The following is a 24,590-nucleotide window of genomic DNA, read 5'->3' as shown; positions in this document are numbered from 1 at the left end:
CGTTTATCTTTAATGGTGTAAAATACTTGTATGTTTGAGGAATTTTAATTAGGAGACTTCTGTTTGAATTTGGCGCCCTGCACTTTCACTGGCTGTTGTCAAATCTCAGCCTGAGAAGTTAATGCAACCGCTGTGTCAGATTTCAAAAAAACTTTACAGAAAAAGCACACCATGCAATAATCTGAGTACAGTGCTCATAGACCAAAACAAGCCATACAGGTACCCGCCATGTTGTGGAGTCAACAGAAGTCAGAAATAGCATTATAAATATTCACTTACCTTTGATGATCTTCATAAGAATGCACTCCCAGGAATCCCAGTTCCACAATAAATGTTTGTTTTGTTCGATAACGCCCATAATTTATGTCCAAATACCTCCTTTTTGTTCGGGCGTTTAGTTCCAAAATCCAAATTGATGACACGCAGGCCAGACGAAAAGTCAAAAAATTCCATTACAGTTCGTAGAAACATGTCAAACGATGTATAGAATCAATCTTTAGGATGTTTTTAACATAAATCTTCAATAATGTTTCAACCGGAGAATTCCTTTGTCTTTAGAAAGGAGAAGGAACGCAGCTACCTCTCATGGGGGCGCGCCTGAGTGAGCTCGTGGCACTCTGCCAGACCCCTGACTCATTCAGCTCCCATTCCCCCTCCTTCACAGTAGAAGCATCAAACAAGTTTCTAAAGACTATTGGCATCTAGTGGAAGCCTTAGGAAGTGCAAAATTACCCCATAGACACTGTATATTAGATAGGCAAACCTACAAACCTCAGATTTCCCACTTCCTGGTTGGATTTTTTTCTCAGGTTTTTGCCTGCCATATGAGTTCTGTTATACTCACAGACATCATTCAAACAGTTTTAGAATCTTCTGAGAGTTTTATATTCAAATCTACTAATAATATGCATATCTTAGCTTCTGGGACTGTGTAGCAGGCCGTTTACTCTGGGCACCTTATTCATCCAAGCTACTCAATACTGCCCCCAGCCATAAGAAGTTTTAAATAAAGGTGAAATATGTATTTATTTTTTAATTATGCATTTGGGTCCCAAGGTTTTTAAATGAGCAATCATATAGAGTGGTTCCGATGACGAATTTGATGCGAGCCACCCATCCCTGGTGACTTTCTCTAACAAAGATGGCTGACAAAACATTACGGGGGAAGCAGATGTAAGTAGGTATGTCATAACGTGTTAAACTAAAAATGGACAATTTAGAGGAATTTGTTAATGTAGAGACAAACGATTGTGCATATTTTTTTGTCATAAAGTTAATTTACGAAAATCGCGATTTAGCAAGTTAACTGACTAGCCAGCTAGCTGACATCAGTACAGCATGACCTTGTAATTCATGTTATTTAATGTTTTAGGGACTCCTGAGGAAACCCGCAAACCGGGCTGTCGTCTTGGGAAACAGTGGATGTAAAGAATCGAGCTAGCTAAAGCATTTACTACAAATTGAATGTACACTTGTGTAAGCTTGCCTTGCAATGCAGCTGAAGTAACATAGCTAGCTAACTATTTACTTGCTTATTGTGTAGTAGAGGATAAAAAGAACTGTATGCCTATGGATGTGTAGCTAGCTACAGTAAGTAGTCGATCTGTGTATGGACCCTAAAACGTTTGGTATGAATCTGTGTATGGACCCTAAAACGTTTGGTATGAATCTGTGTATGGACCCTAAAACATTTGGTATGAATCTGTGTATGGACCCTAAAACGTTTGGTATGAATCTGTGTATGGACTCTAAAACGTTAGGTATGAATCTGTGTATGGACCCTAAAACGTTTGGTATGAATCTGTGTATGGACTCTAAAACGTTAGGTATGAATCTGTGTATGGACCCTAAAACATTTGGTATGAATCTGTGTATGGACTCTAAAACGTTAGGTATGAATCTGTGTATGGACTCTAAAACGTTAGGTTCTGAACTAATATTCATACCAATCTATGAACCTCAGATATCATAGTTGTTGTATCAACTTCAAGTCTGAATGGCATTAATGAAGCCTATGGATTGAGTAGAATATAATAACTTTATTGTGCCAAGGATGCAAGTCCTATTTACATGTACTGTAGTTATTTCCACACATGATATTCCCACATTGTAGCCTGTACATTGAATATATTCACTGATCATGTACTCTTCCATGGCAAATAAAGGTGCGGTTCAGGTATGAATTTCTGTGAGACATTCTTTTTCAGTCAGATCCAATACCAGGTGTATCAAACTCCATTCTTTGAATGATATTGTGTCTGCATGTATGTATTACAATTATACACTTCAACAGTGTTTACCACTCCTGCTCCTGGGACATCAATGATTACATGCAATAGACTAGGAATATGATTTGTAATTCATATATACAGAATAAAAAACCTATGCATATCTAACTCCCTTCATCTGCATTAATCTGAGGACACAGGATAGTATTTCAATGAGATACTTCATTTCCCAAGTGGAGAATGTGAAACGCTTTATTGAAAGCAGTTCATTATCCAGGTGTTATAAATACATGCATTATAATTAGGATAATTGTCATATTCTATTATAAGTTCAATCTGCACTTCAATGCACATATGGTGTGCATTATAAAATGAGGAAGAAAGACGAGGTGGGGAGAGAGGTAAGAACAGAGGCAGATAGCATATGATTAATGAATTACAGTGCTACCCTAATATTCTCTAGCGGTGTCTCCTAACCAGCGTTGGGCCCCCAGTTGGCCCGAAGGTTATCTTAAGACCGGGTGAAGTGGCGATGACGGAACTGGCTTCCTCTCTCACATCAAAACATACATGCAGACGAGAGACAGCTGGATAGAGAGCATGATTAAGCCTTGTTTTCTTTTTATTCTAACACGTTCAGTCATCATAATCATCAGGAGGTGAAATGCAAAACGGACCTTGGATCATTAACTCTGGGACTACTACATCTCTATCTGTATTTCAATGTAAAGCATCTCTTTAGTAATACTTCCTGTTGACCCGACCAAGTGACCTTTCACCTACAGTATAATCATGCTGTGCCCTCTGTGTCAGCCAATTCAGATGCGGGAGGGGTTCACCAACACAGCTGATATAACCTAGAGGATTTAGGGAGAAGGACTGAGTGAAGGAGAGAGTCTGTTATTGTGTGCGTGTGGTCTCACCTGGTGTCCACACTAAGTGGCCAAAGAGTACTTTATGCTGAAAAACAGACTCATGAGGACAAACAATAGAAGATAATGTCATTATTCGACTTTTACATTACCAGATCACAAATTAATATCAAATCACATTTATTTATATAGCCCTTCTTACATCAGCTGATATCTCAAAGTGCTGTACAGAAACCCAGCCTAAAACCCCAAACAGCAAGCAATGCAGGTGTAAATACCACTTGAAGCTTGATGATGACTTGATCATTTGAATCAGCTGTGTAGTGCTAAGGCAAAAACTAAAATGTGCACAGGTGTTTGGAGCATTCCGATATGCCACAGCTGGTGAGGTGTCAGGTTGACCTCTGTACTTAAAGGGTGATTATTCCAACTCTGTGAAATGCTGCAGATCTGCACACAGACGAGGTAGGAACACATATCCCACACAGAAGAGGTGGATAGAATTTGGCGGGTCAAGGTTTCCTTCTTCCTCCAAACTGCATGTGAGTCAGGTTCCATGTACAAGACAGACAGAGAGGAAGAGAGAAAAAGAACACAGAACAGTTTAATTACCTCTGGTTATGGACACTTTTGCCAGGAATAAAGCTTCCTCGGACAGTGAACATCTGGCAATATCTACATTTTCAACCCCTTGATCAGCTCACACTCTGAAAGTCAAGAAAATTGCTTGTTTTTTGTAAATATGAAAATAATAACTGAGATGAACGTTCAATCTAAAGCAGCAGATGTCATTTTCAGGATGCGTCAATACAGCACAGAAAGCTTAACACCAGACTGCTATTGTGGTTGTTCATTAGGTGATGGGAAATATGTAATATGCATACAAAATAATATACTTACCTTCCTTGAAAATCCATCTATACCACCAAATGAGACAATGTTGTATCTTGAAAAAAAGCATTGGAATTAAAAGTGAAATGTTTAACCTATTAGCCTGCTTCATTATTTATGTATTACCAGTTGATGAAGAACAACTCCAGTTTCATACATCATTGAAAATGTGTCTACGAATAAGTAAGATTAAAAAAGTTAAAATAACTTCTTAGATTTGATGGAGACATTATACATCTTAGTACCTTATCAATTTATGATTTGTATCATTGTGGACGAGAGACAGGGGAGCAGGAACAGAGTATTTTTTGCCAAGCAATGAAATGAAGCTAGATCATTCTGGCAATGATACCTGCACCATCTACACGCTGCAAAGACTCTTCGCCATTGTAAATGATGGCCCATTGCTCTGAGACTTCCTTTGACCATGCTAAAGCCTGCATGGGGCATCCTTGCCTTTATGTCACTGACTTTTTGGTCTAACTCTTCATCTGACATATCAGAATGGCATTCCCTGACAGACATATTGTGTTCTTTCATCCTTCTGTAAAAAAAAGCTAACCGCTAACACTGTCATGAAATACCATTATATATCGACTATGAAACAAATAGGACATGGCCTGATTATGAGTTGCGATGAAAGAAGTTAGATTAACCTGTTATGGCTGCAGCCCGACGTCGGTACACTTATGAAAACAGCCAGCTCAAAGTGCAGGGCGCGAAATTCAAAATATATTTTTTTTAAATATTTAACTTTCACACATTAACAAGTCCAAGGCACCAGATGAAAGGTACACATCTTGTGAATCAAGCCAACATGTCAGATTTTTTAAATATTTTACAGGGAAGACACAATATGTAAATCTATTAGCTAACCACGTTAGCAAAAGACACCACTATTTTTACTCCATCAGTTTTTTACTACATCAGTAGCTATCACAAATTCGACCAAATAAAGATATAAATAGCCACTAACCAAGAAACAACCTCATCAGATGACAGTCTGATAACATATTTATTGTATAGCATATGTTTTGTTAGAAAAATGTGCATATTTCAGGTATAAATCATAGTTTACATTGCAGCTACAGTCAGAAATTGCACCGAAAGCAGACAGAAAAATTACAGACACCAACGCCAAATAACTAAATATTCATCATAAAACATTTCTGAAAAATACATAGTGTACAGCAATTGAAAGACAGGCATCTTGTGATTCCAGACAATATTTCCGATTTATCAAGTGTTTTACAGCGAAAACACAATATAGCGTTATATTAGCTTAGCACAATAGCAAACATAACAACAGCATTGATTCAAGGCAAAAATAGCTATAACGTATAAACCACCAAAATATATTAATTGTTTCACTAACCTTCTCAGAATTCTTCAGATGACAGTCCTGTAACATCCTATTACACAATGCATATAGAGTTTGTTCGAAAATGTGCATATTTAGCGGCACAAATCGTGGTTATACAATGAGAAAAGTAGCAAAGCTGCCCAGAAAATGGCAGGAGAAATCTTTGAAGAGGCACCTAATCTAATCAGTAACTATTCCAAAACTTGACTAAAAAATACAGGTTGGACAGCAATTGAAAGACAAATTAGTTCTTAATGCAATCGCTGAATTACATTTTTAAAATGAACATTACTGAGCAATACAGGGTGCGATAAAGCAAGGCTACACGGCAAGTAATGGTGTCGTATGCATTTTACTTTTTTCAACAGAACAATGAATTATCAGCATAACGACTGCTTACTATTAGCTGAGCTTCCATCAGAATCTTGGGCAAGGTGTCCTTTCTTCAAAACAATCGTCTTTGGGTTGAAAGATGTCCTCTTGTCCGGTCGAAATAGCCGCTAATGTTAGCCGCCAACTGGAGTGGTGTCCAACTCGTGAAAGCGCATGGCAAAGAAATCCCAGAAAATCGCAATAAACTGCTATAAACTGCTATAAGTCGGTTTAAATTAACTACCTTATGATGTCTTTAACCCCTATAACGAATAAAAACATGACCGGAGATATAGAACTACTAAAACGAAAGCGTTTGCAGGACGCCATTGTGATGTCTTCATGCGTCAAGCGCACTGTTGAAAGGACGGTCCTTCCGTTCCACGGTCCTATATAAGGTCCCAGATTGCGCAATCGACTCCATTCAAATTCTCACCGCTTACTGACATCTAGAGGAAGGCGTATGCAGTGCATGTAGCCCGATGGCTTGCATGGGTACTTATGAACTGACCCTAGAACAAGGACCTCGATTTCTGAAATCTCACTCCCTGACAGGAAAAGTGCTGCATGAGTTCTGTTTCACTCAGAGAAATAATTCAAACGGTTTTAGAAACTAGAGAGTGTTTTCTATCCAATAGTAATAATAATATGCATATTGTACGAGCAAGAATTGAGTACGAGGCCTTTTTGAAATGGGCACCTTTTATCTGGCTACTCAATACTGCCCCTTGAGCCCAAACAGGTTAATTCAACTGAAAATGGCGAGAACAGGCGTTCATAGCTAAATGCTTTTGGTTAGCTTGAGAATAATAATTGCATGATTTATCATTCTACGGTATGTATGTATGTAATATATGTTATGAACCGACACTGAATCGTAGGAGCTAACTACTAGCTATGTAACGTTAGAAGTTGGACGGAAGAATGCCCAGTGCTGCTTACCTGAGAAGCCATCATCACACAGTCCTTCTTCGTAGGTGTCCGCTATGACTTCCTTTGTATCTGTCACGTTCCTGACCTATTTATGTTAGTTTTTGTGTGTTAGTTGGTCAGGACGTGAGGTTGGGTGGGCATTCTATGTTATCTGTTTCTATGTTGGTTTCGGTTTGCCTGGTATGGCTCTTGATTAGAGGCAGGTGGTTTGCGTTTGCCTCTAATTAAGAGTCATATTTAGGTAGGGCATTCTCACTGTTTGTTTGTGGGTGATTGTCTCCTGTGTCTGTATGTTCGTACCACATAGGACTGTAGCGTTTGTTTGTTTCGTTTTCGTTTCGATGTCGTCTGTTACCTGTACGTAAGTTTATGTTTAGTTATGTAAGTTTATGTTCAGGTCTCGTCAACGTCGTTTTGTTATTTTGTAGTTTTGCAAGTGTTTGTTTCGTTTCGTGTTGCCATCTTTATCGTTGTTTAATAAAGATGGCTTATTTTCCAACTGCTGCATTTTGGTCTGTCAATCCGCCACACGATCGTTACAGAATCACCCACCAACACGCTAAGACCAAGCGGCAAGGGAAAACGAAACGGAGTAAGGGACAGGAGAGAAAGGAGCAATGGACATGGGACGAGGTTTTGGATGGAAAGGGTTGCTACACTTGGGAGGAGATCCTAGCTGGTAGAGATCGCCTCCCATGGGAACAGCTGGAGGCACTGAGGAGAGCGGAGGCTACCGGAGAGAGGAACCGGAGCTATGAGGGAACGCGTCTGGCACGGAAGCCGAAAAAGCCCGTAAGTAATTCCCAAAAATTTCTTGGGGGGGGGCTAGGAGATTGTGGGCCAAGGGCAGGTAGGAGACCTGCGCCCACTTCCCAGGCTTACCGTGGAGAGCGGGAGTACGGGCAGGCGCCGTGTTACGCAGTAGAGCGCACGGTGTCTCCTGTACGAGTGCATAGCCCAGTGCGGGTTATTCCACCTCCCCGCACTGGGAGGGCTAGATTGGGTATTGAGCCAGGTGTCATGAGGCCGGCTCAACGCGTCTGGTCTCCAGTGCGTCTCCTCGGGCCGGCATACATGGCACCTGCCTTACGCATGGTTTCCCCGGTTCGCCTACATAGGCCGGTGCGGGTTATTCCACCTCCCCGCACTGGTCGGGCAACCGGGAGCATTCAACCAGGTAAGGTTGGGCAAGCTCAATGCTCAAGAGTGCCAGTACGCCTCCACGGTCCGGTATTTCCGGCACCACCTCCCCGCCCCAGCCTAGTACCTACAGTGTATACACTACGCACTAGGCTACCAGTGCGTATCCTGAGCCCTGTTCCTCCTCCACGCACTCTCCCTGTAGTGCGTGTATCTAGCCCGGTGCCTCCAGTTCCGGCCCCACGCACTAAGCTACCAGTGCGTCTCCAGAGCCCTGAACCCACTGTATCTTCTCCCCCTACTAATCCTGATGTGCTTGTCCTCAGCCCGGTGTCACCAGTGCCGGTACCACGCATCAGGGATAGAGTAGGCTTTGAGAATACAGTGTGCCCTGTTCCTGCTCCCCGCACTAGTAGGAAGGTGCTTATCATTAGCACGGTGCCTCCAGTTCCGGCACCACGCACCAGGTCTACAGTGCGCCATATCCGGCCAGAGCCATCCGTCTCACCAGCGCCATCTGAGCCATCCGTCTCCCCAGCGCCATCTGAGCCATCCGTCTCCCCAGCGCCATCTGAGCCATCCGTCTCCCCAGCGCCATCTGAGCCATCTGTCTCCCCAGCGCCGTCTGAGCCATCCGTCTGCCAGGAGCCTGCAAAGCCGCCCGTCTGCCATGAGCCTGCAAAGCCGCCCGTCTGCCATGAGCCTACAGAGCCGTCAGCCAGACAGGAGCCGCTAGAGCCGTCAGCCAGACAGGAGCCGCTAGAGCCGTCAGCCAGACAGGATCTGCCAGAGCCGCCAACCAGACAGGATCTGCCAGAGCCGCCAACCAGACAGGATCTGCCAGAGCCGCCAACCAGACAGGATCTGCCAGAGCCGCCAACCAGACAGGATCTGCCAGAGCCGCCAACCAGACAGGATCTGCCAGAGCCGCCAACCAGACAGGATCTGCCAGAGCCGCCAACCAGACAGGATCTGCCAGAGCCGCCAACCAGACAGGATCTGCCAGAGCCGTCAGAGCGCCATGAGCAGCCAGAGCCGTCAGAGCGCCATGAGCAGCCAGAGCCGTCAGCCTGCCATGAGCGTCGAGAGCCGTCAGCCTGCCATGAGCGTCGAGAGCCGTCAGCCTGCCATGAGCGTCGAGAGCCGTCAGCCTGCCATGAGCGTCGAGAGCCGTCAGCCTGCCATGAGCGTCGAGAGCCGTCAGCCAGCCATGAGCATCGAGAGTCGTCAGTCAGCCATGAGCTGCCCTTCAGCCTGAAAAGGCTAGATACCCAGAACTGCCCATCAGTCCAGAGCTGTCTCTCTGTCCGGAGCTGCCTTTCAGTCCGGAGTTGCCCCTCTATCCTGATCTCCCTCTCTATCTTTATCTACCTCTATAGTCTTATCTATCCCTCTGTCTTGGTTTATCTCTCTGTCCCGGTATTGTCATTATTAGATTTGTTATTAGGAGGATTTTGTGGGGGAAGTAAGAGGGTGGACATTCTTGAAGGGAGGGGGCTAGGATGGATTATGGTGGGGTGGGAACCGCGCCCGGAGCCTGAGCCACCACCGTGGTTAGATGCCCACCCAGACCCTCCCCTAGACTTTGTGCTGGTGCGTCCGGAGTTCGCACCTTGTGGGGGGGGTACTGTCACGTTCCTGACCTATTTATGTTAGTTTTTGTGTGTTAGTTGGTCAGGACGTGAGGTTGGGTGGGCATTCTATGTTATCTGTTTCTATGTTGGTTTCGGTTTGCCTGGTATGGCTCTTGATTAGAGGCAGGTGGTTTGCGTTTGCCTCTAATTAAGAGTCATATTTAGGTAGGGCATTCTCACTGTTTGTTTGTGGGTGATTGTCTCCTGTGTCTGTATGTATGTTCGTACCACATAGGACTGTAGCGTTTGTTTGTTTCGTTTTCGTTTCGATGTCGTCTGTTACCTGTACGTAAGTTTATGTTTAGTTATGTAAGTTTATGTTCAGGTCTCGTCAACGTCGTTTTGTTATTTTGTAGTTTTGCAAGTGTTTGTTTCGTTTCGTGTTGCCATCTTTATCGTTGTTTAATAAAGATGGCTTATTTCCCAAAGCCTGCGTTTTGGTCTTCAGATCCCTCTCTCCTCACCTCATCCGAGGATGAGGAGAGCGTCAATCGTTACAGTATCGGAAAGAAAGGCTGAACAGTATTGGTTGTAGCCAAACTGACACTCAAAAAATTGTCAAAATGGAGGGTGGTTTATAGGGAAATTAAATTGGTTTTGTTTTCAAATACATTTTTTGTTCTCAAAATATTTTTGGGGAATAAAAAACATAACGTTTTGCGCTCTATTACCAAATATTTGATTCCAAAACATTTTTTTTTACTTTGAAGCCTATTTTTTGTTTTCAGAACAATTCTTTTTGATCAAATTTTTGGGGGGGGATTTTGGCTCTCGGCAAAAAGATTTTGGCTCTCCTCAAGTTGAGGAGAGGGGCTAATAGCTGAACAATAGACTATTCAACCTTTACTAAAGAATAGTCTAATAGACGAGCTAGGTGTGAAAACCCCCGTCCTATCACAGACCAGATTTGCCTTAACGACCAAGGGGGAGTTAGAGCACTGATTATGCTTTTGGGTCCCAATGCACTACTGTCTCTAACTGACAATGAATGGGCAATATAAACCAAAGAATAAACTGGAAATTGTGCATGACTTCAAATGAAACAAGCAGGAAGCAGGTTTCGAACCCTCAACCTTCTTGCCTGAAGTCCAGCGCGCTATCGACAGTGCACCAAAAACATGCTCAAGCCGCAGAGTTGATAGGGCGCATCCTCGCGGTAGCTTGCTACTCAATGTAATAAATAAATTACTTTTCAAATAAGTTACCTTACATGTTATGTTGGCTGACAATTTGTTAGCTACGCTGTCCTTAAGAACCAGATACCGGTACATACTGCTGTAATGATATGCTATGTTAGCTATCTAATTACCCAACGTTTATTGACTTGGTTATTCCAGTCATTAGCTTAGCTAAATGGTATAGTCGTTGTGCGTTCTCAATGGACATTCGGGTGATTTCGTAAATTCGCTCTGGCTATCTACGCCGATTCCAGAGCACTCTCGTCTGTGTACCAGAGCACAGAATAATTAATTTACGAGAGCTCAACACCCGTTGAATATGGCCGGTGTCAGTAAACGTCGGCAAAAAAGCCGAATTATTAAATTGTTTCCCGCAGCACAGTTAGTCACCAACGCTCTGGTTAACACGAAAACTGCCTAACCAGCTCTGCTAGGGCGAGTAAAATGGTCAGAGTGGTCTCACTTGTGTCTGGAAGTAGCTAGCAAGCTAGCCAACGTTAGCTTGAGTGCTTGACTGCCTCGGCCCGAACGTTCAGTGTGCGCTCCGAGAGCGAAACTTTCTGAATTTACCCAGAGGGTTTTGCATTTTTCATGGAATAGAAACACCATAATAATAATCAAATGAATTAAGCAAGTACCAGTCAAAATTTTGGACACACCTACTCATTCCAGGATGTTTCTATATTTTTACTATTTTCTACATTGTAGAATAAAAAACACATATGGAATCAGTTAAGAACTCATTCTTATTACAAGGACAGCCTACTCCTTCCTCCCCGTCGGGGGATTGAACCCCGGTCTTCCGCGTATCTGCAATATGGAAGACTATCATGCTTCTCAAAGATGCCCTCTGGTGGTCAAACTAGCAATAACTTGCAGTAACAGAAAAAACGGCTGAGAATTAAATGACATGCCACAGAATGCTGCAGCAGCACACAAGGTGTGCCGCAGTACGACAACTTTTAAAGGAGGAACCACCGTAGGCCGCTAACACAAACATACTGCTGATGTGTTTAGACTAAGTGACAAAATGGAGGGCTCTGCGTCAGAGCCGTGCTTGTCTCCCTATACCCCCCCCCCCCCTTACACACAGCCCATGCCAATTTGATTATAGGATATTTAATCTAGATTGATAAAGGAGAACAGCCCCCCCAGACACCCCTCTGTCCCACTTGCTCCCAGAAAGTACCCCGTCTAGTTTGATAAATGTCCATCTGCCCTCCGCTCTGTGGCAGTGGCTTCTCGGAGGGCTCACCCTGAGGAAATTACATCATGAGGCATTAAGCTGCGGAGACCAGGGGGCTTAAAAATGTGAAGGGTGGCAGGTTGCTGATGACTTGTTTGCAGAGCAGCCCCCCTCCCCACACACACACACACACACACATCCACAGCCTCTAGAATTGGGGCCCGAGCGAGCCCTTTGAGCTTGGCCCTCTTGTCCAGTATGCTTCTTAGGAATTAGCCAGTTAATCATTCAGCTCCGTTTCTCGCCGATTGTCAACACGCATGTTTGTTTGCTTGGACTGGGGCTCTGCTCGCTGTCAACAGAGCTCCTGACAGCTTAGTTATGGCTCTGAAAAGTATGACTATTGACAGATAGACAAACAGCAGGGATGCCTGGCCAGTGGCCCACTGAGGCAGGTAGGGCAGTGGGCCTATAAATCCCAATCAAAGTCCTAATGGAGGTGAGGTGGGCTGGAGGAAGGCCCTCGTCCCCCCTGTCTCCTCTCCCTCATCTGCGCTCGTCTCGCCAAGACAGAATGGGTGGGAACAGTAAACAGTAAGTCTAAATTGGCTGGGTTTGATGACCAGTTCTTTCACATCAGTGCAGATGAAGGAAAGGAAGCACAGAGAGAAAACGGCCTTAGACTATTTGGATGCAAATTATATTGCTCCACAGATTACACCCAATGAGGGTTTCATATAAAACAAGACATTTTAAGGAGAAAATACTGGACATTTTGGGGTGTATAAATGAATGGAACACATTTTTGGAAACTATGAATAAAGAGCAAAATCAATACAATATATAAATGTACAGACACTGACCTCGCGGTTCTCGTTGTTGCAGGTCAGAACTTGCGGAGGAGGAGCGTCTGTCGAGCCACGGCCTCTTCAGCTCCCGGGGGCTAGAGGAGGAGGAGGGAGACGATGAAGAGGAGGAAGAAGGCAGCCTGACGGAGAAATCTCAGGACGAAGCCCCCGAATCCCCCTCCCCGATCAGCATGGTCACACCGGGGGCGTACGAAGACGAAGAGGAGGAGGAAGCCACACCGTTGGCTATAAGCTACGAACACACCCGCAGGTATGTCTTGTCTGGCAGAATAAAAGCTTTTTTACAGACACAAATTCCTGTCTAATAGACAACAGACATAGTTGCGGACACAACTACTGGTATGTTTTGCCTGTTACAGACTTCTGACCAAGTTAGACACAACTACCACCGTCAGACCCGCAGGTAGTGGTAGAATACAGACATACTGTAGGGACAGACACAACTACAGACAAAGTCATGCAGTCACATACAGCACCACCACACCTTCACAAACAAACCCACCCAATCACAACGGCCACCCCTGTCTCCTCCCATTCCAACTAACACGACTTATACAGTTTAATATAGCATGATCTGCCCTCTCTATGATGGCAGTACAATGAGTTCAATGAGAGATAGATGGTGATAAAGAGTGTTGGGATGCAGATAGAACTCTCACAGTCCCATTCCATTGCCACCTGTCTGTCTGTCTCTATCAGTGTCGGTCAGTGTTGTACCTGTCTCGAGACCACATATTGAGTGTCTCGGTCTTGTCTTGGTGTCAGGAAGATTTTACTTGGTCTTGACTCGGTCTCGGACAGCCAAGACCAGCGGAGTAAAAAAAAAAAAAAAAAAAAAAAAAGATCAGCTTCCATTCATTCATTTCATAAAACCGCTTCTCCAGGCAAAAAAAAAATACACGTTTCTACAGCTGCACCATTGAGAGCATCCTGACGGGTTGCATCACTGCCTGGTATGGCAACTGCTCGGAGTCTGACCGCAAGGCACTACAGAGGGTAATGCGTACAGCCCAGTACATCACCAAGGCCAAGCTTCCTGACATCCAGGACCTCTATACCAGGCGGTGTCAGAGGAAAGCCCTAAAATTGTCAAAGACTCCAGCCAACCTAGTCATAGACTGTTCTCTCTGCTACCACACAGCAAGCGGTACCAGAGCGCCAAGTCTAGGTCCAAGAGGCTTCTAAACAGCTTCTACCTCCATGCCATAAGACTCCTGAACATCTAATCAAATGGCTACCCAGACTATTTGTATTCCCCCCCAATAACTCCACCTACATGTACGTATTACTTCAATTACCTTGACTAACCAGTGACCCCACACATTGACACTGTACCGGTACCCCCTGTATATAGCCTCGCTATTGTTATTTTACTGCTGCTCTTTAATTATTTGTTACTTTTATTCATTTTTTCCCTTCCCTTTTTCTTTCTTAAAACTGTATTGTTGGTTAAGGGCTTGTAAGTAAGCATTTCACCTGTTGTATTCAGAGCATGTGACAAATAAAATTTGATTTGATTTGAAATACATACACTCCTTTTCTTAAAACATGAACATCTTATCGTCTACTGAAACCTGGGATTCCTACTTTACCCGTAACATTGCTGTATGTATATTTATTATGGATCTCCATTAGTTCCTGCCAAGGCAGCAGCTACTCTACCTGAGTTATACAATTTTAGAAATATGACAATACATTCAGAGATTTCACAACACACCACTAACTGCCGCATGCCCCCTGCACCATCTCCCCTTACTAATAGTGAGCGTGCAACTTTCCAACAATTTTCCCCACTCTTCCTTACCAGTGAGTCAAGGAAATTCAAACAAAGTTTGAAAATAGTTCTACAACTGTCCTTTACCTTAGTTGAAAACTATTTTCAAACTTTGTTCGAATTTCCTTGACTCACTGGTAAGGAAGAGTGGGGAAAATTGTTGGAAAGTTGCACGCTCACTATTAGTAAGGTGAGATGCGGCAGGTAGCCTAGTGGTTAGAGCGTTGGGCCAGCAACTGAAAGGTTGCAAGATCAAATCCCTGAGCTGACAAGGTAAAAATCTGTCGTTCTGCCCCTGAACAAGGCAGTTAACCTACTAGGCTGTCATTGTAAATAAGAATTTGTTCTTAACTGACTTGACTAGTTAAATAAAAAACATGTTATAGACCTGTTTGCACAGTGTTGAGCCTATTGGGCCATCAGTGTGTGACAGGGTCTTGACGCTGAATGGACAGCACATTGTATTACCAGCACACCCAAGTATGTCTAAGAGTGCACTTTCTGTGAAACACAAAGGGCCAGTAGGCATTGTCTATACTCACTTCTTAATCCCTACTGTTGAGTATCAAAGAAATGATGCACAAAATAGCCTACACAATCGCAAAGCACATGAAATATATTCATGCGCACCGCACATATAGCCTAGTTTCTGCGGAATAGCAGCAAGAGAGCAGCTCTCAAAAGGTTGTAGCATGGAGCAGCTCACTGAAGAATGACATCGGTAGCTGGTGGGTAGGAAAGATGTTTCAACTTATATCTACCAGTAAACGCTAGCTAAGGCAACAATGGGTATGCAGAGCTATTGAAGGAAATGCACCCTGTGTGAAAAGTCCTGTTTTCCTATAGATTTTTCAGATGTACACTCTCAAAATTACACCAAAACAATTATTATAATAATCCTTAAACCACTTAAAAATATATATTTTTGGAGGGTGTAGTTGCCCTTTAATTCAATTGAGCAAAACAAATGCCCTCCCCATTGATACAAATCAGCATTATATCATTCTATCAGGTCGGCCTACATTATGTTCAACATTTAATTGGGAAGGGTTTTTGGGAAAGAGTTTAGAAATGTTCATGCAAACAGTGGATGATGACTGAAATGGCCATTGCAAATGGCCTACGAACCAAGACGATAGACCAACCTTTTTCATACAGGACACACTTCTCCAGGCACCACTACACCACTGGATAGTGCCGATGGAGAGACAGCAGTCACACACAGCATGATGTTAAAGCACCACTACACCACTGGATAGGGCCGAGGGAAAGACAGCAGTCACACACAGCATGGTGTTAAAGGATAAGCAAAATACGCCAGTAGGTCACAATCATAAGAATACAAAAACACAACCATTAGGCTAGCCATTTCCCAATACAAAAACACAACCATTGGGCTAGCCATTTCCCAATACAAAAACACAACCATTAGGCTAGCCATTTCCCAATACAAAAACACGACCATTAGGCTAGCCATTTCCCAATACAAAAACACACCCATTAGGCTAGCCATTTCCCAATACAAAAACACAACCATTAGGCTAGCCATTTCCCAATACAAAAACACAACCATTAGGCTAGCCATTTCCCAGTTCAAATGTACAACCATTAGGCTAGCCATTTCCCAATACAAAAACACAACCATTAGGCTAGCCATTTCCCAATACAAAAACACAACCATTAGGCTAGCCATTTCCCAATACAAAAACACAACCATTAGGCTAGCCATTTCCCAATACAAAAACACGACCATTAGGCTAGCCATTTCCCAATACAAAAACACACCCATTAGGCTAGCCATTTCCCAATACAAAAACACAACCATTAGGCTAGCCATTTCCCAATACAAAAACACAACCATTAGGCTAGCCATTTCCCAGTTCAAATGTACAACCATTAGGCTAGCCATTTCCCAATACAAAAACACAACCATTAGGCTAGCCATTTCCCAATACAAAAACACAACCATTAGGCTAGCCATTTCCCAATACAGAAACACAACCATTAGGCTAGCCATTTCCCAATACAAAAACACAACCATTAGGCTAGCCATTTCCCAATACAAAAACACAACCATTAGGCTAGCCATTTCCCAATACAAAAACACAACCATTAGGCTAGCCATTTCCCAATACAAAAACACAACCATTAGGCTAGCCATTTCCCAATGCAAAAACACAACCATTAGGCTAGCCATTTCCCAATACAAAAACACAACCATTAGGCTAGCCATTTCCCAGTTCAAATGTACAACCATTAGGCTAGCCATTTCCCAATACAAAAACACAACCATTATGCTAACCATTTCCCAGTTCAAATGTACTGTCATTAGGGTAGCCATTTCCCAATACAAATGTACAACCATTAGGCTAACCATTTCCCAATACAAATGTACAACCATTAGGCTAACCATTTCCCAATTCAAATGTACAACCATTAGGCTAACCATTTCCCAATTCAAATGTACAACCATTGGGCTAATCATTTCCCAATTCAAATGTACAACCATTACTTAACATTGTGTTTAGCACACAAAGTAACCGGTGATGTAAAGTTTAAATGCAACAATGTTTCACACACGTAAGTTATTTTCAAAGAGATGGCTAACAACAGCATGCGAGCTGCAATAAGCAACTCAGTTCCATTCACCAGATGATGATCATTTGAAATATTACTTCTTGTTGAAAGTTATTCTTGAAAAGGTACAAGCTAACAAATTAGCAACAACACCTTTTTGATATCAGTTTCTGCAAACTAGCCTACAACAAAAGTTAGCTAGGTAGACCGTGGGAAAACTATTGCTCGCTATTGGAGAGTGGCCTGTTGGCCTTTGAGAAAGCAAATGTTTCCATACGTTTTTGTAAAAATGGTCCCATCCTTTGCAAGTCAATGTTGGTTGGTTGATTCCACTGTCACTCCAAAATGTTGCCCTAAAACAGTAAAATGGCAGATGCCTTCTATCAAGCATCTGATGGCCTAGCCAATGGCTGAATTAGCTAGCTAGACTTATTTCCCCAGAAACCACCAAAGAAAATTCCTGATTAGATATTTTTTCTCTTCGGTGTTAACCCTTTACTTCCTAACTAAAACTGAATAGATTGATTCAGAACATCATTGAAAATAATAATATCATTATTATTATTTGTAGTATTTTATAAAGCCTTTCACTGAAAGCAGTGTTCCCCACTGTGTTTGGGTTAGTAATACTTTGTAGAGTGGCTCTATTTGCCTTCAGCATACATTTTTTCACCATTCTGGATGTCTAAAGAATTCATATGTTCTTCTGAAATATTATCACAGAAATACTGGTGTCGGTACTTTACCATCTCTCACCACACTGAGAATGGTTAGCTCCTTGTTGTCTCTCACCACACTGAGAATGGTTAGCTCCTTGTTGTCTCTCACCACACTGAGAATGGTTAGCTCCTTGTTGTCTCTCACCACACTGAGAATGGTTAGCTCCTTGTTGTCTCTCACCACACTGAGAATGGTTAGCTCCTTGTTGTCTCTCACCACACTGAGAATGGTTAGCTCCTTGTTGTCTCTCACCACACTGAGAATGGTTAGCTCCTTGTTGTCTCTCGCCACACTGAGAATGGTTAGCTCCTTGTTGTCTCTCACCACACTGAGAATGGTTAGCTCCTTGTTGTCTCTCGCCACACTGAGAATGGTTAGCTCCTTGTTGTCTCTCGCCACACTGAGAATGGTTAGCTCCTTGTTGTCTCTCGCCACACTGAGAATGGTTAGCTCCTTGTTGTCTCTCCCCACACTGAGAATGGTTAGCTCCTTGTTGTCTCTCGCCACACTGAGAATGGTTAGCTCCTTGTTGTCTCTCACCACACTGAGAATGGTTAGCTCCGTGTTGTCTCTCACCACACTGAGAATGGTTAGCTCCTTGGTGTCTCTCACCACACTGAGAATGGTTAGCTCCTTGTTGTCTCTCGCCACACTGAGAATGGTTAGCTCCTTGGTTAAGCATTTTAGGGCCGGCTTTCCCTTTTGATGCACAAAACCGGTGAGGAAAACCATCATGCCCTTTGCAGGTTCTCTAGTGGGGTTTCAGTCAAGTTGGTTTTCAGCGGTAGTAGTGTGAACCGTTTTCAGACAACAACTCCATACCATCTATCCCATTCGTCCGTCTCCATCCATCCATCCGTCCATCCATCTGTCCCCCATGCATGCACCATCGAAAGTCCATCCATCGAGTTACAAGATAGTATTGGTTAGGTTAACTGAGGGCAACCCCCCCTCCCTCACTGCGCCTTCCCCTTCCTCCTCCACAACCTCTCCTTCCCCCGTCCCTCTCTTTATCCCTCCCTCCCCCTGTCTTCTCTCTTTACTTACTCCGTCATCCCCTCTCCTCTCACCTTACCCCTCCCCTTTATCCTGCCTCCCTGCTCTTCCCCTCCCCTTCCCCCGGTGCTGCTGCAGGTGTATAGAGGAGGACGGTGGGCTGTTAGACCTGGAGGCCCTACCCAGCTTCCCCAACGGTCTGGACCTGCATAAGTCCAACAACGGCGAGGAGCCCCCCTTTGATGTTAAAGTCATTTTTAACACCGCCTCTCTCGAGTCAGAACCCCTGAAAGAGATTCTGTACAGACATGCTAAAACTCAGGTAGGTGGACTCCCGTATAAAAAGAGAGAGGGGAGGGGGATACCTATTCCATTGTACAACGGAATTCATTCAACTCAAATGTGTCTTCCGCATTTAACTGAATCAGAGAGGTATGGGTGGCTGCCTTAATCGACATCCTCATCTTCCGCGCCCGGGGAACAGTGGGTTAACTGCCTTGCTCAGGGGCAGAACTACAGATTTTTACCTTGTCAGCTCTGGAATTGAATTCAGCAATCTTTCGGTTACTGGCTCTAACCACTAGGCTACCAGAATGGAGGCAGCAAGTGGCAAATCATTTTGAACATCCGTCCAAAAGCTTGAGTTCGGTAGGGGGAAATACAAAAAGGAAAATGCATGACAACCAGGCCAAAACACAACACCAGGTTGTTCAATGTGGCTTTTTGGAGTGTCGGGGTGAAAGTCAGTGAATAACAACCAGTATTTAATCTCGTTGACATGCTCTCCCCTCTCTTATCTTACCTACTAACTGAGCTATTAACTCTCTCCCTCTTTTCTAAACCTCTCATCTAACTACTCCCCAATCAGCAGCATCACAGTGCTCTCTCACCTTTGACCTCTTGCATGCCAAGGCATGTTGCAACGGGCAAAGTGACGCTCCTAATCCGAGACGGAACAGCTCTTGGGTTTTATTGACAACAATGACACCCACGTTTGATTAGCTGACAATTAACGCGGAGACTCACAAAACGGTTTCTGAACAATGGTAGTGTCTTTTTTGTTGTTTCTCTGTCTCCTCCAGGCTTATGCAATGATGCTGTCTTTGTCGGAGAACAGCCCTTTGCACGCGTCCTCCCAGAACGCACTGGATGCCTGGCTGAGCATGGGAAGGGGCCCGTCCGAGACGAGCAGCTTTTTCCCACTCTGCCACATCTAAGAGAGTTAGGAGGAGGGATGAAGCCTACTGCGGAGGAGAACTCAACATCACATAGTCCTGGCCTGAGAAGAGACAGGATTTGTGGCTCCTGCCCTTCTGTGTGTGTGTGTGTGTGTGTGTGTGTGTGTGTGTGTGTGTGTGTGTGTGTGTGTGTGTGTGTGTGTGTTTTGTGTGCACGCCCACATTCGTGCGTGTGTGTGTGTGTTTGTGCGTGTGAGTGTGTACGAGGGGCCTCTTAGATAGACACTCGCAGGCAGAGATCAAGGTAGCACTGCTCTGCCCATGTCGAGGGGTGAAGGACATCCCAGGAAGAACCACCCCACTCCATTCCAGCGAAGCCCTCTAGTTGACCTCTCAGAGACAGTCAAGTTTGAGTATGCCACTGCATTACTAGGGGAGCAAAATGTCTATTCTACACAGTCTACCACAGCAATTTCTCAATAGCTTCATATACAGTGACAGTAGGTCTGGAATATGTGCATTGCATGTCCATAGGGGGGCGCTCTTCTCACTCGGTGGGAGGAGCAAAAGTATCAACACATAATGGCGGTGTAGTAGCTCGTTCACCCACCCACCCCTGTCCTCCTCATCTGATCAAATGACTTCACGCTCTTCTTTCCTGTTTGAGATCAGTAATACCACAATGCTAAATGTTACAGCAGGAAACGGCACTCTGGTTTATAAAGAAAGTACAGGATGATGATGTCATGGAGATTGACCCACCCCCAACATATAATGTCCATTGCAGAGGACAAAGTCTGGACTTCAACAGTTGTCTGGTGAGCAAGAGGTTTTAAATTGACGTCCATTGATTAGAGTAGGGCTAAATGTATTTTCCCCTCTTTTTCTCCTCTGTTAACTTGATTCCGTTTTGTGTTTTGCTTTTTGATAAGCAATATTGTCTATTTTTAGACACCTCCATGCTCAAATGTTAATATAAATGTATAAATAGTGAAGGACCAAAATTGTATGATATTGTTGTATGATGTACAAAATAACCTGGACGTTCATAGCGAGAGTGGTATGTGCCAAATAACCCGACAAGCATTTCTTTTTCAAGGGGTTTTCATAGCTGTCAAAGTTGATGTGATTACCTTCTTCTATATTTAATTTAAAGACTGGGTGGATTCTATTTATTTGGGGAAACATTTTGGGGTCACGATTGGAGACAAGTGACAAATGAAAAAGTATTTTTCTCTCTCTTTTACCTGTTGTTGAAGGAATGAAATTGAATCGAAATGCAAGCGAGATTGTGAGTCTCGGTTCCAATGTTTTTTTGTGTCAAGACCAGTGTGCCAAATTGGAAAGAAACCATGAAATCAGATGCTTTTATTTATAGTGACATGGTAGTTCTAGATTGTTTAGATCAGTGGTTCCCAACCAGGGGTACTAGGACCCCTGGGGGGTACTTGGTCTTTCCACAGGGGGTACTTGAGAAGACCATGGGCCTACTGGTAAAATGCACATGAGGGGGTACTTCAGGGGTACTCCGGCCAGAGCAAAATTCAGTCGGTGGTACAATAACTGAAAAAGGTTGGGAACCACTGATTCAGATCATGTTTGCAATGTTGTGTCTATCGTGAGGTTTGATGATTCTCGCTTCAGTTGAGAACATTTCAACCAGTATGCTGAGTGTTTTGTGTTCAAGGTGGTTGAATTTTTACTTTGGCTATTTTGGAAATTGCAGCCTTTACTATGATTGTCAGGTGATTTGGATGCCACGGCTTTGTATTGTTAGCTTGTAATTGATCCGAAGTTTGAGCAAATCCGTTTTACTCCACAATAAATCCCATCAACATGTAAACTAAATCCGTTTATCAGTGCTCCGATTCTGCGTGAATGGTTTCATTTTGTAGGGATTCTTATTTTCAAATGTGACCATGTGGTTTTAGAAAAGAACATCTCAGAATGCCCATCATAGATAAAATAGACATTATTTGTCAGATAGTGTCCAACTACAGTGTACCATGCCATCATATTTCCACTCTTTAGTTGAAGGGTCTGTGCTATCCGGGATCCTTGGGACGTCCCTACCCCATTGAAATTGAAATGTAAAATGGTTAAGGTAAGGGTTAGGTAAGGGTTATGGTTATGGTTATAAGTTAAGGTAGAAGTTAGGGTTTAGGGTATGGACGTCCCAAGGATTCCGGAATAGCACTGACCTTACTTGAAGTAGCTTTACTCTCAGGGTCAAATGGTTCTGTAAGTAGTATTGACTCTAGTGACTTGCCTGGTTAAATAAAAAAAAAAGTAAATAGCTTGATGGTTCACCCCTTACTTCAGCTGTGTCTGAGATGTATTTATTGTCTGTAAGGGGGTTTTAACACCCAGCATAACACATTTACTGTACTGTGAGGAGTAAACGTGGCTGGCCTCACTTAAAACAACGATGACCCTGGGAAGAAATCTAGATCTAACTGAAGCACTGTAATCCTTTGTTTTGTCAGCAGGTGGCAGGGTCATACTAGTTCTGCTGCATAAATCCTCTTAAGGATCCACCACTTTTTTTAAACATTTTTGTCTAAAATGACATACCCAAATCTAACCGCCTGTAGCTCAGGCCCTGAAGTAAGGATATTCATATTCTTGATACCATTTGAAAGGAAACACTTTGAAGTTTGTGGAAATGTACTACTGTAGTAAGTGTGTGCTGTTATGGATCCACATTGAAGTCAAAGGTCACATTGCCAGCTTTTGATAGGATCTGGCAATATTGGTCCCAAACTGGTCACTTCAGAATCCGGTTGCTGTTCTTCCCCCATTGTTACAGGAAAAAGTACAAAATAATATGGTTTATTTTTAACTGTATAGACAGGTTGTTTGTTCAGAAATTAAACCGCTGTGTTCGTAACTATGGGGCCAAACAGGGGATGGCTTAGATTGTTGACAACATGTAAACTATATGTCGTCTCCAACGTTTATTGAAAACATAAATACATTTGCACAATGAGCAATTGTTGTCTCTCAAATACATAGTTACAGTTGTTGGTTAGCTAGCTAGCACATTTTTTGCCATATTGACATTAGAAGTGACATCAATCAAAACACCTCAAACAAAGACATGGTATCAAGAACGAAGTAAAACTAGCTGAAACGAGTCACCCACGATTCACCACATGTCAGCTTCTCGTTGCTAGCTAGCTATGTGACCATCCAGAATCACAACACACAGACGTCTGCCCCATTGAAGTGCGCTCATCGTTTTCATTATGTTTTCAGCAAACCAGTCTATAGTATTTTAATAACAAACAATGTTGCATCATGTCCGAAAAATTCTATGAAAAAAAAATGGGTTAAATGGATGGTGCTCGTTTCATTTGAATCTGAGTTGTATCACCTCTGTTATGTTTATTAAAAATATAAATTGTGCATGACGTGTTTAGCGGTCATAATGATGTCCATTTGTGAAATGTGTATCTTAAATTTAAAAATGAAATGTAAACAAAAATGAATCCGTAGATGCACTTATTGTACGTGGTTTGGTTAGTAGGTTTGACTTCAAACCCTTACAAATGTATTGGGCAAGTGGTTCTTAAATGATTACAAAAAAGCTTGTGGCAGAGAGATGTATTTTTTTTTTTAAATGAAAGGATTGTAGAATAATATTGAACAATTCTGAAATTGCAGTTTTTGTAATGCTTGTGATTATTGAAGAAGTGTAATGGAAATTATATGATTCTGATGTTAATTCTGTAGAATAGAAATGTATACCAAATGTAATCTTTCCAATGTTATGAAGAATTTATACATGAAATTGATATGCAATAAAACCTGTGTGCTTTTTATATGAAATGTCCCTTGCATTTGTCATGTAGCCTTCAATGAACCTCAAATGACCCAATTGCTCTTTCTCTCTATCTCTCTTTTTTCTCTGCATTGCCAAAATTGTCCTGGGCCAAATGTGTGTATGGCTTAGAAAGCAATGGACAGATAGTGAACTATTTAGATGATAAATGAATAGGCCTACCCTGCCCACTTGCCATGATTCTCAAATCATGCATACAACCACTTTAAAGGGCCAATCTGCGATTGGTACATCCTGTTAAATGAATGATATATACCCATTGATTCTTGAAGAATTTTACTTGTAAATGCCTAATGATTTTAGTTCACCCGTCGTACAGCATCAGAACGCAAAATGCTTTTTGTACTCCATTGTTCGTAAAAAAAAATAACTGTAAATCTACACTGCATAGCGAAGTGTCATTCGAATGTCACGTGTTGAAAAATACTGAACATAATGTTTGATTTGATTGAGATGTTTTAGGATTCCCATTAGCCGACGCCAATGGCAACAACTAGTCTTACTGGTGTCCGACACAAGACAAAACTTACAATATGGACAAAATACTTTACAATTGCATTTATGCATTTAAATGCATTTACATGCATTTAAAAACACAAATACTGTACATAAACACAAGTAGGTCACATGGGGGACAGGGGTTGTGCCTTTGCTTTATTAATTTTTTGTAAACAGGTTTGCAGTTCACTTGCGCCATATGAGATGGAAGGGAGTTCCATGCACTCATGGCTCTTTGTAATACTGTACATTTCCTTGAATTTTTTCTGGACCTGGGGACTGTGAAAAGTCTCCAGGTGGCATGTTTGGTGGGGTAAGTGTAAGTGTCAGCGCTGTG

At 42.9% G+C, this 24,590-nt stretch overlaps 1 protein-coding gene across 3 annotated transcripts in view; it reads left to right on the top strand.

Moving 5' to 3' along the window:
• LOC129860444 (histone-lysine N-methyltransferase PRDM16-like) overlaps positions 1-23,735 on the top strand; it is a 366,029-nt gene extending 342,294 nt beyond the window's left edge. For 2 of the 3 annotated variants that reach the window (XM_055930830.1, XM_055930829.1), the window contains exons 15-17: positions 12,683-12,916; positions 18,872-19,055; positions 19,816-23,735. In XM_055930830.1, the coding sequence (XP_055786805.1) occupies positions 12,683-12,916; positions 18,872-19,055; positions 19,816-19,950 (553 nt within the window). In that variant the 3' untranslated portion in view covers positions 19,951-23,735. The remainder of the gene's footprint in view (positions 1-12,682; positions 12,917-18,871; positions 19,056-19,815) is intronic. The other variant, XM_055930831.1, reaches the window with a different exon arrangement.
• Positions 23,736-24,590: the final 855 nt, after the last annotated feature.

The sequence above is a fragment of the Salvelinus fontinalis genome, chromosome 8 (assembly GCF_029448725.1).
Source record: "Salvelinus fontinalis isolate EN_2023a chromosome 8, ASM2944872v1, whole genome shotgun sequence".
In the NCBI taxonomy this organism is placed as follows: Eukaryota; Metazoa; Chordata; class Actinopteri; order Salmoniformes; family Salmonidae; genus Salvelinus; species Salvelinus fontinalis.
The sequence above is the reverse complement of the archived record's forward strand: the minus strand, read 5'-3'. Positions and strand labels throughout refer to the sequence as shown.